Source organism: Nanorana parkeri, unplaced genomic scaffold, assembly GCF_000935625.1.
Source record: "Nanorana parkeri isolate BGI_ZX_2015 unplaced genomic scaffold, ASM93562v1 scaffold291, whole genome shotgun sequence".
Taxonomy (NCBI): Eukaryota; Metazoa; Chordata; class Amphibia; order Anura; family Dicroglossidae; genus Nanorana; species Nanorana parkeri.
The window spans coordinates 89,417-108,903 of record NW_017306559.1 but is presented as its reverse complement, the minus strand read 5'-3'; the positions used below and the strand labels follow the sequence as shown (position 1 = coordinate 108,903).

The window sequence follows — 19,487 nt, the reverse complement described above, 5'->3', positions numbered from 1 at the left end:
TATGTTATTATTGATCATCATACATAGAGGGATGCATTGGTAGAATTAGATTTTTTAGTGTAAACGTCCACTTTAATAGTTCTTTTAAATTAAAAGAAGAATGAAACTAAAACAATGTAATCGGGGTATTTCTTTTATCTGCCTACACTTATGCTTCAAATACTTGTTTGATAGTTGGGTTTTGAAATCTGATAAACAGAAAGGAAATATTGATTTCTAAGACATTTCCATTAGATCAAGATCAATACAGCAACCAATTACCTGTAAGAGAGCAACATCTCTGGCTTGTGTTTCAGTTGCTGGCCAAGTGATGCTCTGTTTTTCCTTTGTACTCTTCAAGAGTTGCTGCAGCTCAACCAGTTGTTTTTCCTTTTCGGCAGCTAGTTGGTTAGTTAGGATAACCTGATGTCTTTCTACTTGTAGCTGTTCGTGGAGATCAAAAAGCTGCTTCTCTAGTTCTAGCAGTCGTAGGTGTAGGACGGATGACTTTGATTCAGACACCCCCTGCTGAGAGAAGTGAGAACCATAGGTGTGCAATATTTTGGCCTCTTCCACCAGAGCAGTAGATCTGTCATCTGTGTGCATACATTTGGTGTGGAATTGAATGGCTTTGAGTTGGGCTTCGCTTACAAGAGCTGCAGCCACCTTTTCCCTGAGTGAGTCCTCCATGTCCAATAATACCTCATCATGCTCAATAGTTTTGACCCTAACTTGCTCCTTGAGTATCTCAATTTCTTCTAAATATAACAGTATCTCCATGTCTTTCTCTTTTACAAGCTTTTGAAGTTCCTCCAGTTGAGTCTCCAAGCCGTCTACTGTACTTTGCATGGTCTCCTGAAATGATGTAAATAAAGACTGGTTTTCTAAGAGCTGTGTGTTCTGGTCTCTCAAAGCCTCAATCATCCAGTCGCACTGGTCTTTGTTCTCCATAACAGCCGTTACATCTCCATCAGACATTCTTTTACCACTGTCTAGAGGGGGTATCCCTTCCTGAGTACTATACATTTGTCTGAATGGTTCCTCATACTCGTTCTCAGCTTTGACATCTAAAGTCTTAATAAAGGCCGTCTCTCCACCATTCATTTGTTCTGTCAATTCTTTCTCCAGCTTTTTGGATTTGCCTTCATGGACATCACTTTCAGGTTTCCTTATAGAGGACCTCTGCTGTGCTTCTTCTAGTTGTTTTTGCAGAGAGTCTATGACACCATTTAAATGCTCAATCTCTTTAGTTTGCTGGTTGAGTATGTTTTGCTGATTCAAATACTGCAGTAATTCTGAATCCTTCAGTTGTACAGATTTCTTAAGCTCCTGTAACTCTGACTCCATATTGTGTATGGTGGCCTGTGAGCTCTCCTCCAGAGACGTAAGCAATGTTCTGCTTGCTAAGAGATCAGCTGTTTTTTCGCTCAGTGCATGCTCTACATTGTAGAGTTTATGTGCTGTGTCACCAACATCCCCCTCACTAGGTGTTTTGCTATCCGGCATGTCTTCAGGTTTCCGAGACAATCTAATTTTTGTAATTTCCTCCGTCATAGCAGCCAATTCCATTTTTGTTCTCTCAAGCTCCGCCTTTGCTTGCAACAACTCACTGCTTTCTAAACTTGCATTATTTTGCAACAACACTTCATTTTCCTGTAATGCTTCACTAAACCTTTCTACATCTTGCCTGACATCAGGCTCAGCATCTTCTGAATTTTGCTTGTTCATGCCAATTAAATTGTTTAGCCTCTCAATGTCCTTTGTTTGTTGGTCTATGAGATCTTTTTGGTTTCCATATTGTAACAATTCTAAATCCTTCAGCTGTATGACTTTCTGAAGTTCTTGTAACTCTGACTCCAAGCTGTAAATGGTAGCCTGCGTGGTCTCATCCAGAGATGCAAGCACTGCTTGGCTTGCGATGAGTTCGGCTGTTTTTACTCTAAGAGCTTGCTCTAGCTCAGTCACTTCAAGTACTGCTTCGCCTTCTCTAGATGGATTTCCATGACTTGTGTTGTTATGTTTCTCAGCCAAATTAACTTTTGAAAGTTCTTCCTTCAAGACAGCCAGATCCGTTTTTGTTTTCTCAAGTTCTGCCTTTGCTTGCACGAGTTCTTCATTTTCCAATTCTTTATCACGGCATACAATTGCTTCTGTAGTGTGGACATTGGAACCACTTTGTGCCAGTTCCTGCTGAAGTGTTCTAACAACCTCATTGAGCTGCTCAACATCTTTCATCTGCAGGTTGTACAGGTCTTTTAGCTGAACATATTGCTGTAATTCTAAATCCTTTTGCTCAACAAGTTTTTGAAGTTCTTGTAACTGCATCTCCATCTTATGAATAGTAGCCTGAGTAGTTTCTTGCAAAGATACATTCAACTTTTGACTTTGTAAGAGTTCTGCTGCCTTTTCCTTCAAAGCTTGCTCTAGATCAGCCAGTTCTGCTTTGGCAACATCAGCCTGTGTGGAGGCACTTTTAACGGTCACTGCATCATGTTTTTGGGCCATCTGCAGTCTTGTCACTTCTTCCACTAAAACAGCAAGTTCCATTTCTTTTTCTGCAAGTTCTGCCTTTGCTCGATCCAGCTCAGCACTTTCTTTGTTTTCCAACATCTCTTTAGAAATTACTGAATCTGTTGTGACATTTTTCATGAGATCAGAACTTGCTTCTGTCAAATCCTGCTTAAGTTTTCTGATCTCTTCATTTAATTGTTCTATTTTCTGTGCTTGGTCATCAAGCACATCTTTTTGGTTCACATACTGCAGCAACTCTGAATCTTTCTGCTTTATAACTTCCTTCAGTTCTTGAAGCTGTGACTCCACATTTACTTCAGATGTCTTTTCTATGCCTGCTTCTGCTTGTACTTTATTTTCAGGTGCGGATCTTTCTAGATCAATGACACCATGGTCTGAGTGTCTACTACCATCTTCCCCAGTCATGTCACTCTGTTTTTGAGACTCTCTTAGATGCTTAAGCTCTTCTTTCAGAAGCATCAGCTCCTTCTTAGCATCCTCAACTTCTTTTGACAGCGCTGCCTTTTCATCATCGGATTCCATTGTCCGCTGCAATGATGTTGCATTTGCAAGAGACATTTCATTTTGAGTTGTTTCATTCTCTCCAGCCTTTGTTGTATTCTTAATTTCTTCTGAAATCTTCTCTTCTACCATTATCATATCCAGCTGCAAACTTTTGATTACCTCATTCAGTCGCTGTATCTCCTGGTTTTCAAGGAACTGAGCATCGTTTCCTAGGTCCTGTAGCTGGGATTCCTTCTCTTGAATGGATTTCTGAAGATCGTGCAACTGGTGCTGCAGATTAGAAATTGTATTCTCTGAAGTCTCTTGCACTGACACTAGCAAAGCTTCAATGGCCAAGTGCTGAGCAGTTTTCTCTCTCAAAGCTTCAGTCAGATTCTCAATACTGGCTTTATAATTTATATCAATCTCCTCTTTTGATGTGGTGGCAGCTAACTCATTAATTATGGTGTTTTCCGAAGATGTTCTCAGTTTTTCCAGTTCTTCATTGACCTGTTTTAGCTCTGCTTTGGTTGCTTCCAATTCACTGTTCAAAGTCTCATCCTTGCTACCTGCAGGAGGTTGTGCCGATGTTTCTAGGCTTATAGGACCGGGAAGGTTCTTGGAAATTTCAGTATCATTTACATTCTGGTCTTTCTCTGTCAATTCTAGTTTTAGTCTCTCCACAGTCTCACTCAATACTTTGGTCTCTTCTTTCAGTGTCATAACCTGTTCATAATACTGTTTCAGATTTAGATCTTTTTCTTGAACGGTTTCCCGGAGTTGTTGCAGACTAGATTCCATGTCCTGCATGGAACTTGGAGCTACTTGCGAAAAAGTTGTGGAAACCTGTTGCTCCCTTTCAAGTTTCTTATGATCTAACACCATGTTGTCTACATTGGCATCAGCACATCCTGCCAGTGGTGGAAAAACTGCAGGCTGGTATGTGCTGCCTTCAGTGATCTCAGACATGCCAGTGAAGCTCACAGTTACTTTCTGCTCTATGTGAGACAATTCTTCTTGAAGTTTCTCGATGACTTCATTTAGTTTTTCAATCTCTTCCTCACTGTTCTTTTTAAGACGTTCCTGGTCGCTTTTCAAGCACTTTATTTGGCTCTTGTATTGTTTCATTTGTTCATTCTTTTCCTCAATCACCTGAAAAGTGTTAAAAAAATGTTTTGTCAGTCTTTAGTGTAAAAAGATTTTTTCTATTTTACAAAAGTAAAAAAAAAGTCTAAGCTGACAATTTGAACATTTTATTTTACTGTGAAAAACTGTTTCTTACTAGCACTTCTTTCAGTGGGTTTGCTGACTTGAATTTTAAGAGAAGAAACCACAGGTCCCAACCCATCTTGGGCTGCTGACACATCCCTTCTTGCATTGTTTAATAAATACACAATCCAACATGAAAACTGTGTCGCGTCATAACAGCTTTTGCAGGTGTGTGGGCCTGGGAACCCAAGTTTAAGGATCTTAGCTTTGGAGTCCCTATAAGATATAGGAGTCTGGTGTTACTATGGATGCACCGATACTGATACTAGCATTGGTATCGGTGCTGATACCGAAAGCTCCCGATACCAGAACTTCACTATCAGGAATCAGTATCAGGAAGCCGTTACACGCTGCCCGGATTCCTAATCGGCTGGGAAGCTGGCCCTATGCTCACTTGTCATCAGTGAGCATAGAGCTGGCTTCCTGGCCAATCAGGAAGCCGGGGAGAGGGGGGGGGGGAGACATTACTCACCGCCCAGCTTCCTAATTGGTTGGGAAGCTGGCCAATCAGGAAGGCGGACAGCAAGTCATTACCTGCCACCCGGCTGGTGGCAGAAAGCTGACTCCATGCTTTCTCGTCACCTGGTGACGAGGTAGCACGAAGCCAGCTTCCCGGCCAATCAGAAAGCCAGGCACCGTGTAATGACTTGCTGCTTGGCTTTCTGATTGGTTGGGAAAAACCTAGTTTATACTCCGGAATCCTGTATTCCTGTGTGTGTCAGTGGAGAACGCTAGCACATATTCAGCTTTACAACTGCAGGGGGCATGTACCATGGACACATCTAATTTACTCCTCAGTGTTCCACTTCTACTTTCTTAGCTCGTTTCTGAATATCAAACTCTCCTTCTGTGGTGCCCCTTCTCTCCACTTACAGTTCATCCTTAGCATTGCATTTCTCTCCACTGAGGTATCTTTTATCTACTCTCTTCTCTTGCCTTTTCTTTTCTTATTCCCTTAGTGTCTCTCCTTTGCCACTCGTCCCCAAGGGAATTATTTCACCCCCCTCCCTCATTTGTGGCTATAACAGTCACCAGTGTTTTTGGTATGCTTTCCACAACATTTTGTAGTATGGGACATTGTACCCATTCAGCCAAAAGAACATCTATGAGGATAGGTACTGATGCCGGATGAGAAGGACTGGCTTGCAATCCGCATTCGGATCCATCAGAAAGGTATTCAGTGGGCTTGAGGTTGAATTCCTCTACACCAAACTGGTTAAGCTAAATCTTTATGGAGTTGGCTTTGTGCACAGGGGCACAGTTATGCTGAAACATACAAGTGCCTTCCTCAAACTGTTATCACAAAGTCAGAACCACACAATGGTCTAAAATTTCTTTGAATGGTGTAGCAATAACAGTACCCTTCACTGGAAACATCTGAATTCAATCATTTAGCTGGGTGTCTACATATTTTTGGTCATGCACTTTAGCAGAAGGTCCGGTGTAGCAAAACCAGCTGCTTACTTTTCCTTTGCAAGTGTTAAGACTTATCAGGTGACAACGTTCTTGATAAATGTTCTGTAACATCACCTTGTCAGTTGCAGCTTCAAGATGTGCTTGCAGTTTTCTAATCTGCTCATTAAGAAGCAAGATTTCCTGGTCTTTAGAGACTAACAGATCATCCATTTTTCCTTGTCTAAAAGTAGTCCCAGCGGTTGATGAACTCTCATCAGGCGGTGCAATTTCAAGTTCATCCTTAAAAGACAGCAAACAAGATTATTATCAGAATAGCTTTCCAATGTAGAGATTAGCAAACATTTGCTTGGTAATGATGGATAAAACAAAGACAAAGCTCAGGCCTACTAAACTGTAACTCCAGCCAAGACCTCTCTTTACTTTTGGATAGAGTGGTATGGATTAGAACCTCCGTTAGGTTTCTTATAGCTGTTTACACATTTGGGGAAAATTTCCTGTACTTTATGGGCCCAAAGGCACAACAGGAAGTGGAAATCTCCCGAAACTGAGTGGAAATCTCACCTCTAACAAGTGTCTCTACAGGAAGAAATGCCCTCTACGCCTGTTCAAGGGTCAACAATAAAATTCAATTCCTGGGACAAATAGTAAGGTTAAACTTCCTTAACAGGAACATAGAGAAAACACCAACAGAACTTCTTAACCTTACACTGAATATCAAAAACTAAACAAATTAAGTTTGGGCTGGGGTTATACTTTAAAGGCCTGAGTGTTAGATAAGACTGCGAGTGGAGCTCACTTTTAAAACTTTATTTTCTTGTTCCAGTTCTTGGAGACGGGTGGCAGACTCCTTCCTCTGGATCTCCAGCTGCATGTGTAGCTGCTGCACCTCCTCATTTTTATTCTCCAGCTCTTCCCTGAACTGTTCTAATTGCTCCACCAGGTTGGTGACCTGCAAGACACAAAAGAGAAAATACAAAGCAGTGAAACCAACGGCAAAGAATTACATGGGGATGATTTCAGTTAAAAATGACAGTGAAGTTCCCATCAAATGCCCAAGCAAAAAGATAAAACATATTCGAAAGTGAGCCTGTCACCACAAGGCCACTTGTAAACAAAGGCCACCTGGTAAAAGAGCACGTATACTTATCTTTCCGTCGGCCCATGTCTTCCAACTCTGTCAGCTTGCTGCTCTCAGGGCACTGCAAGCATTCCTCACGTCTAAGAGTGTGAACATCTGCTCCTCTACCTACTACGGGACATACAAGCCAACGGCAGAAACCATGGCGTGCAAAAGGCGGAGAGAGGTATTTGACACACAAGAAAGTATGGAATACCAGCAATGGTCAGCAAGCAGCAAAGTCTGAAAAATCATCCAATTATTTGTAATATTTCCTTACTGGACTGAAAGATCTGATTTTTTTTTCTTCATTGAATGCTAAAATGTCATTTAAGTGTATGTAACACCAAAAATAAAATGTTTGCACTCAGCCTCCTCTTCTTGGAGTCCATTGAGGAACATAGGTCAAACTGCCTACAGAAGGATGTGACAGTGGCAAACAAAAACTGTAGACCAGCCCAGGGTATAACATCTCTTAATTATTATAATACAGGATTTATATAGGGCCAACAGTTTGCACAGTGCTTTACAATGTAAGGAAGACATTACATTGACAATACAATTCAAGATGGTAAGGAGGGCCCTGCCCCCTGAGGGCTTACAATCTAATGCCAGCACGCCTCTGCTTTGTAGCAAAGCAGTACCAAGTGCATCACAATAAACAGGGAGGGATGGGACCTGCGACTTCAAGAAAAAGATTTTAGGGCGAGTACAAAAATCCTATGCATGCGCAGCTTAGTGTACAGTTTGGGAGGAAGAAGGTAAGAATCTTTTATTGCAAAAGAGACATAGTATGTCTCTTCTCAAATACAAAAAAAAACCTGCTTGCTTCTCATAAATTTTTAAATATACATTGGTTTTCCCCTTTAAGAGACTTTGCCCAATCAGTCATGGTCTGAAAAAGTAAAATCACAGCTAGGAGTGAGTGCAAGGCGAAACCTGCATACAAATTTGAGTGGTGGAGAGGACCTCAAACTGTCTTTCAGTTAGATCCTTAAAAGCAGGTGTGTCCTTCACTGGAATAGTAGTTTCCTCGTTGGTGTGAGACACCGTCGTATCCACAAAGACAACTTCGCAACAAAATCTGATACAAAGCCAGCAAGCGTTTTGGGGAGCAAAAAATATGTTAGGGTGCTACCACTCTTCATGTAGAAACATTTGGAGAAGCAAATGCAAAGGGAAACTGGAGTATCATGTGACTGGATTTTGGTAAGTAAAATGGGCATTTCGATTTTTTTTTACTGCCAGTGATCAATTCGAGTGCGGTGGGAGGAAGGGGGTTTAGTTTTAGCCTGGATATTGGCTTTAACAACTTTGCTGAACTGTTGATCTGATAGCTTGAGGTGCCCATTAGTGATGGGCTGGGGCGTGTTCGCAGCTCCACGTGCCGAGCCCACCAGGAAGCTGACAGCACCAATCACAGGCACGGAGACATTTCCCGATCTCTGCAGCTGCGGACCGGGATAATGTCTCGGTTCCTGTGATTGGCGCTGCGGCGCTGTCAGCTTCCTGGCGGGCTCGGCACGTGGAGCTGCAAACACGCCCGAGCCCATCACTAGTGCCCATATATGGTTCCTGAGGAACTGGCTGAAATTCACACTGTGTGTGCCGCTGCTGGCACCCTTTTGGCCGGCATCCCTCGATCAGCTGAGCCGGTCGGAAAATCTTCGTACAACCAGAGCTGGCAGCCAATCAGCTGCCGGCCTTGTCCCACTATTCTGACAGGAGCCGCGGGCCGCTGTCAGGATGCAATGCAAAGAACGGGGATTCCACTAACGACACACTCGCAGTTTTGATGGAGGAATCTACTGTATTTTTTTCGTTCAGCTCGCGGGTTGAATGAGAAAAATAGAGCAGTGTATGGCCAGCCTTAGTCTGGGTCATGGGAAATGTCAATTCATTTGTAATATTGTCATTTTTCACAGTCTGCACAAAATAAAAAAAACTAACAAAACTCACCTCCTTCTCTTTTCTGTCTATGGCCTCTCTTTCCACCTGGAGCTGAGCTTCAAGAGGCATTTCTCCTTTGGCCCCAGCAAAAGAAGGTCTTCTGTCCTCCACCTAGACAATCACATTCAGGACAACGGTCAGTGCATAGCTGCAGAATGTGCATGGAGATGAAGAGCAAATGCTAAGAAATGTATATAATGTTATTATTCAGATACAGGGCCCTCAAGTTACAGAAGAGATTGTACAACTAGGTGGTTCCACGAGTTCCCAACATTTAGTGCAGCAGCTAAGCCAAAGCATACATTGCAATAGCGGTCCACATCAATGTTACAACCTCTGTTCAGTTCCCCCACACAGGGCAGCAAATGCATAGGAAATGATTTCTACATAAGTGCTGGATGTGATTATTTTCTGTTGTCTTGTAGTGAAAGTCCGATACTATATTAACTCATCCCCACAACAAAACAAATATATTTTGGCTGACTGTTGCATTCATCAGGCAGAACATTTAAAGCAGGATTCTTGGATCGATACATTCTTTCACGCCAACCTCTCTCTCCAGGTGTATACAGGGCCGGATTTACTTTCTCTGCTGTCCCAATGCCAGGTTCCTCAATGCGCCCCCCTGTATGCAGGCTGCATACAAGTGATTTCGGCGACATCGCTGAAATCACTTGTCCGAAACAAGTGGCGGCTTCCCCGCTGTACATTTACCTATGCTTCCCCAAAGCAGGGCTAAATGTAGAAAACAACTACCCGTCTGGCGCCCAGAACAGCATGTCTCGGGCGCCGGAAGATAGGAATTCTACACCCCTGCTGCCCCTCTACTCCCTGCTGACCTGAGGCCAGGCATCGGTTGGCCTTATGGGAAATCCGGCCCTGGGTGTATAGCTGCAATCCAAAAGATATTTTCTCTATAAGATACCTTTTCTGTTCTTATGACGTGCCTTGTGCTCAGCTTGTGATTATAGAAGGTGTGATGTAACTGAAGAGCCTCAGCTGGATGAGAATGTTCTAATGCCATAGACTTGGCCCGACTGGAGCAACATTAGAACTTAAAGCTAACCTCCATGTATAAGAGACCCAAATGAATGCTGCTCTGTATTCATTAAAATATGATTAAATGTATTTTGTTGTGCTCAGTGGGCAGGGCCATGACACCCTGCTCTCACAGTGTTTCCCTGGCATCATTTGCTGGGTGTCAGTTAATCTGGAAGCCTGAGGACATCTTGAGGCAAATAAAAGGTACTGTGGAGGACAAGTGAAAATTGAAGATGCATATTGCAGCCTGAACCTTTTTTTTCTTTTCTTTTTTTAAACCTCTAATGGCATAAAAACAAACAAACAAACAGAGTTGCGTGCCATTTACAGGTTTGACAGCCATGAGATTATAGTGTGCATATTGTGGTCCCTGGATTTACACACACAGGATTTATGTGGCTGGCATTGCAGGCCTTTCTATATCAAATAATACCTTTTGCAGAGAGTCAGCACTGATGAGCAGAGCCTGCTCCAGCTCTCGTATCCGGCACTCGAGCTTCTCTATCTCCTCATTCCTCTCCTGAACATCCCGCTGGAACTGCTCCTTACACAACAGCAGTTCGCTGCACTTGTCGGTCTTTTCTTTCAGGTGACTCTCCAGCTTTTCCACCTGTCAAAAATAGCACAAACAATGAGTGAGATCCATCGGTTGTATCTATATTTACCTAACTGATGCATTGCTATGTCTCCAACCCTTCATGAGCTGTGAACTACTTCAGTAGCACAGGTTGGAGGTCCTGCCTTTATTGCACCCAACCTTCTGCTAAAGCACCTTAGGCAACCACCTCTTTTGCCCACCCCACGGCTCGGTCCTGGGAAGCATCTTTTTATTTCTAACTGGCATCCCTGAATGTTTATTTTTCTTTTTTTTTCTTATTCTATTACTATCATTTGGTATGCTCTTTTATTATAAACTGAAACCTAACTATGTTTTAAAGGGTGCAGCAGTTCACATTACGAGTGCAAAAACTGATACAGTGGTGCACACATAAAACATTCCCAGTCCAATGCATGCACTTCAGACCTCAGATCAGACCCAACACAAACCTCAGATCAGACCCAATGCATAACCCTCAGATCAGACCCAATGCATAACCCTCAGATCAGACCCAATGCATAACCCTCAGATCAGACCCAATGCATAACCCTCAGATCAGCCCCAATGCATAACCCTCAGATCAGCCCCAATGCATAACCCTCAGACCTTAGATAAGCCCCAACACATAAACCTAAGACCTCAGATCAGCCCCAAGCATAAACTTCAGACCTCAGATCAACCCCGATGTATAACCCACAGACATCAGATCAGACCCAAACCAAGTTCCTTTTCCATACAGCGTGTAAACTGCCATGTGCGTCTAGTGACATCAGGGAAGTAGGTGGCCCAGGTTTTGCATTTAGTGAGATGTGAATTACATCCAATGATAGCGGATGCCAGTGCAAACGCATTGTGTTCCCACCCAAGAACATTTGTCAGGGGTTGCTAATGCCTGCCCTGCGATCTGATGCAGAAGTCCATCACTTGGACAAAATATAAAGGGAAATGACTCCATAGTGGGTTCAAACAACAATAAAAACCTGAAAAAAAGATCTAGCATGTCTTATTGCTACCTGCACCCTGCTGGGGAGATTTCCTATAATTTCGTGTTCTGACAGTGATTCTTTCTTACTTCCTGTTTGGTCAAAAAAAAGTAAGGGAACATCCCCCAAGGGGGGACAGCAGTAAAAGGTTGAGGGAGCTTCTAAACCTTCCCCATTCTATCAAAAACTAAAATAAAGAATTAAAAGTTTTGCACAGTATGTCACACAAGAATAACTTTGCTCCATCTAACCTCATTACTCTGATGGTCATTGACAGGTTGATGTCTTTGTGGCATTTTCAGCTGCTGCTCCAGCTGTTGGATTTCCTGTTGAAACACATCTCGTTCGTGTTCCCGATCAACTGCCTGTTCCTGTAGAATAATGAGTAGCAGGTTGGTCAGTGCTATGCACCACTCATGTTACAGCACAAAGCAAAGTTAGCATTTGATAATAATAAGAACCCTAAAGGTTACACAACCGTCTCTGTAACTCATAATATAAATGGCTCAGACTCATTTAAATGCATTGGTTTAATTTCTTGTTTATAGAGGTTTTCATGTCAGATTCTTTAAGCTGGCTGGCTATTTTAATAGCAATCATTGAAATGGAACTGCAAACAATAGGAAAACATTCTTAAAGTATATTTAAAGCCACAACCCCAGGGGAAGGTCGAGGACAGCCTGGGTTTAAAGCAAGTGGGTTCAATGATGCTGATTGTCATTCAATCTAAAAAACTGGAGGCACCTAGTGGTGGAAAGGTATTATTGCAGGGGCAGCTCCAGATTGAAGGCAAGTATTAAAGGAGAACTATGGGGTCAGTGTTTTTCACCACAGTTCTCCTTAGGGTCACGGGAGTACATAAACTAGCGTCCTCCCGTGACCCAAAGCTCAGTATACTGCGAGCTACAGCTCACGGTATACTGAGACCGCCGCAGCCGGGACGGATCCCGACATTACTGTCGAGATCCACACAGCTGCGTGATTGACAGCTGGCTCTGCCTATCTAGAGGCAGAGCCAGCTGTACCCGCCCCCGCCCCCTCCCCCCTTCGTTCTTCCAGTCAGTGCTGGAGGATCGGAGCGGAGGTAATCCCTGCAGGGAGCCGTGAGTGACAGTCACCGCTATCTGCAGGGACAGGATCGGGAAGTGAGCGAGCGACGTTATGTGTTCGCTCACTTCCCGATCTATTGAGCCGACGTGTCACAGTTTCATTGTCACACGTCGGCTCGAACTATGAGGTTGAGTGAAAATCACTCACCTCATAGTTCTCCTTTAAAGCAAAAGCTGCTTTTATATTTGTAATAATGTTATCCTCTTTAACTTAGTGGCAGTCCACTTCTAAGCTCACCTGTGTAATACACTGGTCGGAGTTCTGCTTTAAAATAGTCTGACCTATTAACTTCTTGATTTACTTTTTCTATAGACCTTTATTTTTTTTTGTGCCTTGTTTATGATAACTGGAAATCGCTAGTGAAGGCTCCTACCAGAAAGTGCCCGCCTGATATCTCGCTTGTGCCTCCACTTACATCTAAGAACCTGCGGGTCTTCTCCAGCTGTTTCTCCAGGGAAAGGTTCTTCTGACGCAGGTCTTCCAGAATGGTGTTCTTTTCTTGTTCCATCTCCATGTTACGGCTGACCTGTTCCTCAAGCTCCACCTCCAACACTTTCACTTGCTTGTGAAGGTCTCCAGAGTCCTTCTCAGCTTGACGCTGAACCTCAATCCTCTCCTTCAACAGCTTCTCAGTCTCTTCTAAGAGTTCTGCGGGAGGAAGTCACAGAAGATGCGTCAGGCCCAATTCAGCGGAAGCCACATCTAGTTAGAGTGCCTTGATAAATCAAACGCCTGTGTTCAGAAGAATAGTGGACTCACTGACATATTGGAATTAAACGTGTAAGGCTCTTAAACACAAGGAGTTGATTTAGGTCTTAACTGGGCTAATTTAGGAAAATCTTAGAAATAAACTGGAGCAAATGGAGCAAGACTGTGAAGCTATGGCTGCACAATTCAGTTTTGCTGCAGTATCTTTAAATGAAAAACACAAAATTTGGATTTGTCTATATTGTACAAAAACTAAAAACATAAAATAACCCTTAGTGCAAATTTATGGACTTTTTTCCCTATACAGACAATGTGCCGGAGCAATAAAGAAAAGCAAAACACAATGTAGCATTTAAAAATGCAGCTACTGCATATGGTCCAAATTATATGAAGGATAACGTAGGTCTACAATACTTTATGAGGATACTAGTATTGGTGCCGATACCAAGTATTACTACTGAGGATACTAGTATTGGTGCCGAAAACACCCGGCTTCCTGATTGGAAAGGAAGTCGGCTCCATGCTCCCTTGGCACTTGCGGTCAGAGTGAGATCTCCCTCTGATCCCAAGTGCCGAGGGAGCATGGAGTCGGCTTCCTTTCCAAATCAGGAAGCCGGGCGGAGGGTTATGACCTGCCTCCCAGCATCCTGATTGGCTAGGAAGCCTCCTTCACTTGTTGCTAACCAATCTGGAAGCCAGGCGGTACTTGTTACCGAAAAACCGTTATCGGTGATTCCCTAGTGAATACTATAAGCCATTAGTGAGTTCTCTGGCGAAAAATACAAGCGGAAAATCGAATTTCCCCCCCACCCCCCCCCCCCCAAAGGCCGTACAAATCCGAGTTTACTTCTAGCATCCTTGTGAGTACATTGTCCTGCATAATGTAATAGATGTTGTGTGGTTTACCCTCTGTGTCTCATCAGAGTCTGTTAACTGAATTTTTTACTCTTGAAGAACAGGGCCAGCTTTCTGCTATATATTTCATGTTCTGGTGTAAGAATATTAATTATTATTTTGTTATTTTGAGTTCAATTTACTTATGTATGATAAGCACACAAGTCTTAGAATAGAACCCTTGCTCCTATAACCAAAGTAGCCATCTCTTAGAAGTGCCCCAGTGAGATTCTGGCTAGAGCTGTTCCTGGCACATCAAATTGGGAGTAGGCTGAGAAATGCCCAGCACATGCGGACAGCTTGTGCAAAAGACTAAAAGAGTCCAAAACCTAACTGGACTGCTAACCTTGAAACCACCAACCCCAACAATAAGTAGGCAGATAATGTCAAATGGATTTCATCAGCTGAAGAAGAAATAGGATACATGTATGGGTACACCTGTAAGCCTTAACTTTGTAAAGGGCCTGTTATCTACAGAGGCATTTACAGGGTCGGGTTTGCCAAATAAGCTGGCACAGCTGGTAACTTTCCCTGCTCTTGTAGTAGGGTGACACTCGTAATCATTCTTAGCATGTAACTTGAAATGAAGAGTAATGACAGGATCCCATTAAGTCCTATAGGGGAAAACCTGTACCTGCCTGTGACCTACTGGAGGTCCCACCCATAATTTCACTTAAGGGGGTCAAAAAAAGCATACACTACGCAAAACAGAAACTTTACAACATATACAATGATCTAAATGTAGAAACATGCAGCAGCAACATGCAGCAGACAATCTGCTGGAACGTTCAACACTCATTCTGACAATGCTATTTGTGAACTCGGAAGGCCTCAGTGCATCTTGGCAAAAGAACAGAAGACTAAGTCCAGAGTCCAGCCAACCTTCCTTTCGTAAAACCAGATGCATTCCTCAAAGAACTCCTAGATATTTGTCCTGCCAGTAGTCAAACCTCTCTCATGGTGCAACAAATACAAGCCAGCTCCGATGCAAAAAAGGCCTCGATGCACTGTAAAAGTATTTGCAAAGCTTGTTTTTTTTAAGTGCTACAATGATTTCTTTTGGTATAATTAATATGTATTTATTATGCATTATTATATCATTATGCATTTTACGTCATACTTTTGCATTTGGAAAATGTTCTTCCAATCTTTCTGTATATTCCAATATGTCAGTACTCAGAATCCAATATTTTTTCCAGCACGTTTATAAGCCAGGACGTGACAGCCCGGTGCACAGGGTGCAGTTAGGCACACAGTCTAATACTTTCCATGGTTTGGACTGCAAACTTTCACCGGGTGCTGTTACAAGGGAAAGAGATCCGTCACAAAGTTGATTAATGTGAAAATGAAAAAGAAAAAAATCACCAGACACTAAATGCAGTTTTCTTCTCGCTGCCTCAGCGAGCCCTGCCTAATACCATCATCTTAAGGGAGAGTGATCTTTGAATGTTTGGTGAATAAGAATCAGAATTTCAGTTCTTGGGATAGAACTCTGGAATCAGGAATGATGGAGAGTGAAATGTGATCATGAATGGTGGATAAGATGATGGTTATTTAGGGTATATGATGCATGTTAATGAAAAGAGATCAGAAATGTAAGAGATTCTCCGGGAAAGGGATAAACGCTTTCCATTTTGCTCACCAAGGAACCTAGTCATCCATTTAGAGTGCTCAGTATATTAACTTTCACAAGAGAGCAAGGGCTGTGTGACCTCTTAGACCTTATCTGAATCATCTGTACAGAAACACACAGAATGTTAGAGGAAATGCTGCCACATATACCTACTCTATACTAGTCAAATCTCTGATAGTGAAAAAGATCAGTCTTGAACTCCTGGCTGCAATGCACACCTACCCTTATTAATGGACTTTAAAGTCCAATTACACTTTTATACCATATTCCATGATACACCCATATTAAAAGGAGAACTATGAGGTGAGTGAAAATCACTCCACCTCATAGTTTGAGCCGATGTGCGACTATGAAACTGTCACGTCAGCTCAATAGATCGGGAAGTGAGCAAACGCATAGCGTCACTCGCTCACTTCTCCATCATCTCCCTGCAGAGAACAGTGATTGTCAGTCACCACTCGTCGCAGGGACCCCCCCCCTGCTGACTGGAGGAACGGACGGGATAGGGCACAGCTGGTTCTGCCTTATAGCCAGCTGGGTGGATCTCAACAGCATTGTCAGGATCCGTCCCGGCTGCAGGGGTCTCAGTATACCGTGAGCTGTAGCTCGCGATATACTGAGCTTTGGGTCACGGGAGGACGCTAGTATATGTCCTCCTGTAACCCTTAAGAGAACTATGGGGAAAAAACACTTACCACATAGTTCTCTTTTAAGGGTATAACATGAAACATGTTAACATTCCGCAGTCCCCAACCTCACACTACCTTATCCATTTACCAGAATCACAGGGCTATTCTCCCTGCAGGCTTCTGTGTATTTCTGAATTTGGAGTGTTGCCCACAGTCACATCTTCATTCACAAATCCATTCATAGTCTTTGCTTATGAAGAAACTACAAGTGCATAGATGTCGCCACACTTCTAAATCATTGACAACTCCCTCTAGCTCCATAGCCGAAGGTCCGTACAGAGAGGCTGACGGAGTAGTCTGCAGGAGCCTGTGCACTACACACATGACCCCCTGATTGCAGCTGCAAGATTCCCCTGCAACATTTTGTTTTATTAAATGCACGTGTTTGCATTATGGGTGTATTTATTATTTTTTTGCAAAGAGTGGAGAGTGGAATATTTAAAATGCAGCCCAAGTTTGATTGTGCTTATCCTGATCACTGGCCTGATACCTCTGCTGTTGTCTGTCAATGTTCTGTTTAACTGTCTGGACCTTGACTCTGTCTGTACTTGACCCGGCCTTTAGAAAATTGGCAACTGCCAGTCATTTCCTCTGTCCAGGAAATACAGCACTCTAGCACCAATCATGCCTGTTGCCTGCCTTTTTTCCTGGTAACACAAAGGATCTCCCAAACTTCATGGCAGACAGTACCCTATACAACTTCAGTCTATGTCATCAGACAATTTCAGATAATGGCTTAGACTTCACAGAGTCCAAGGCTCTCATAGGAAAGTGATCAAGCCGCTGCCTATAAATCACCAGGCAGCACCTCTTGGTAAATGAAAGAAGTTTATCCCTTTTCTATAGAACCTCCTGGAGCCCCTTGTTAGCAAAAGGGGCTAGAAGCACCACAGAACAGGTGGTCACGTTAGGAAAGTTCAGAAGCAGGTTATTTCAAGCAGTGGCAAGCCAGGATTGGTTAGTGCAAAGGAATCAAAGAGAGCGGAAACCCAAAAAAAGCCAAGGAGGATTAATTCATTCCCAATCTGTGCTCTTAAGACACCCCATTACAAGGCCGGCCATGCAGGATACAAACACACCTTCTTTGGGAGCTGCAACGACTGCAGCTTCTACTAAGCCTGGGAGGATAGAGAACAAAACAAATGCAGTGTATGTAATTCACATGCCGTCTACAGTTCTTCTGCAATGTGATAATACTGAAGAGAAGAGAGAGAGAGCAGCACAGGGGTGAACGAGGAGTGTAATTAGAGTGAAGCAATGTGGAGATTGCCCATCCAAGAGAATACTATGTGAATTCATTATTTCACCATCAGTATACAGATCTTCCTAATATTCCGTTGACGTCATCAAGACAGAACGACCCCCATAGGCTGGAGCTGCAGCCAACCTGACATTTATAAAACTCACAAAAAAAAAAAATGGCGACTCCTGTCCATCACATTTATAGTATCACAGATTTGTATTTTTCCTGGTATTCAAAATATTGCAGTTTTCTTAATGTTTTTTTTTTTTTTTTTTTAAGTTTTATAAATGCCTCCCCGTGGGTTTGGAATGCCCTGGGTCTGTTATAATGATGGCCTTACCTGTTCTGGAAGATGAGAGTGGAACCTGAGACCATTATACAACATGTTATTAACCAAGAATAAAACAAAATGTGTTAAAATAAAACAGGAGAATGGATTCAGTTATGAAATGTCTATGATCCGAAAGAGGACCTGTCACCAAGGTTCAGGAGGACAACTAAAGAATCCACAATAATGAACCAGTTACTTTGATAGCTGGGTTTCTACACTTTATATACGTTAATGTATACTTTTTACTTATGTGCAAGTTTCAGGCAAATAGGGGGAAAGTTTATACTAAGTGCTGTATGTGGTATGGCCAGGGGCTTGTCGTCACCTAAGGCAGCGGGGCGGTGAGGGGATGACGTCCTGCTGAGCTCTTGGCAACCAGTGACTTTACTACATTGTGCCACTTCCCCTCACGAGATGCCGCATGAGGCAACAGTCTCAGGCTGCCTGACTATAGGGATGGCCCTGGGCATGGCTTTAATCTTTCTTTAACTAGTTAAAAGAGAACTATGAGGTTAGTGCTTTTCACTCACCTCATAGTTCTAGCCGACATCCGACCTGTGACAATGACTCTGTCACAGGTCGGCTCAGTAGATCGGGAGGTGAGCGAACACATACCGGCGTTCGCTCACCTCTCGATCCTGTCACGGCTCTCTGCCGTGACAGGGGAGGGGGTGGATTTCCCACTCCTATCCGCCAGCGCTGACTGGCGGAACGGACGGGCACAGCCGGCTCTGCATCTAGATTGGCAGAGCCAGCTGTCAGTCACGCAGCTGGGCGGATCCCGGCATAATTGTCGGGATCCGCGTCAGCTGCGGCGTCTCAGTATACAGCGAGCAGCAGCTCGTGGTATATGGCGAGCTACAGCTCGCCGTATACTGAGCCTAGGGTGACGGGAGGACGCTAGTTTGTGCCCTCCCGTTACCCTAAGGAGAACTATGGGGAAAAGCCTTAACCCCATAGTTCTCCTTTAAGGATTTTGGGCCAGTGGTGTATGCTCTAAAAAAGTTCAACATTACTTTGGGCATATGCTGTACATCCAGTTCTCTGCCCACAAATCACAGCTCCCTGGCTGCTATTGGTGGTAAATCCCGGCGGTTAATTTGCTGTGGTGTGTGTCAGGTGTTTTAAACAAAGCTTCTGAACAGTGTTCACTTCTTGCCTTATTTATTATTATTATTCTGATGATTTATTTTACACACTCATTTTTCAATTTTTTGTAATCCTGTTAAAAAAAAAAAAAAAAAAAAAAAAAAAAAAAAAAAAAAAATGTCTTTTGTAAATGGGAGGGGGCAGTGGACCCTGAAACTACTAGAAAAAATGGGTTGTGTTTTTCTGACTGGTGTGCCTGTTTTGTTCCCTGGTGACAGGTTCTCTAGGATCTAAGCAATGCACCTTTCCATTGAACATTTGTCTATAACACAATATCAAATTAACTGTTGGAAGCAGTTGACAATAAGATAATAAATCTCAGGAGAAGAGGGAACGAGGCGCTGGATACAGACCCTCAACTA

The 19,487-nt window shown here is 43.1% G+C and overlaps 1 protein-coding gene across 1 annotated transcript in view; it reads right to left on the bottom strand.

The window, feature by feature from the left end:
• LOC108787907 (A-kinase anchor protein 9-like) overlaps positions 1-19,487 on the bottom strand; it is an 89,561-nt gene that overhangs the window by 32,690 nt on the left and 37,384 nt on the right. The window contains exons 4-12 of the mRNA XM_018557599.1: positions 17,482-17,520; positions 12,894-13,126; positions 11,620-11,739; positions 10,221-10,397; positions 8,756-8,857; positions 6,476-6,628; positions 5,794-5,958; positions 1,855-4,146; positions 262-1,341 (exon numbers count right to left, since the gene is read on the bottom strand). Of these exons, the coding sequence (XP_018413101.1) occupies positions 262-1,341; positions 1,855-4,146; positions 5,794-5,958; positions 6,476-6,628; positions 8,756-8,857; positions 10,221-10,397; positions 11,620-11,739; positions 12,894-13,126; positions 17,482-17,520 (4,361 nt within the window). The remainder of the gene's footprint in view (positions 1-261; positions 1,342-1,854; positions 4,147-5,793; positions 5,959-6,475; positions 6,629-8,755; positions 8,858-10,220; positions 10,398-11,619; positions 11,740-12,893; positions 13,127-17,481; positions 17,521-19,487) is intronic.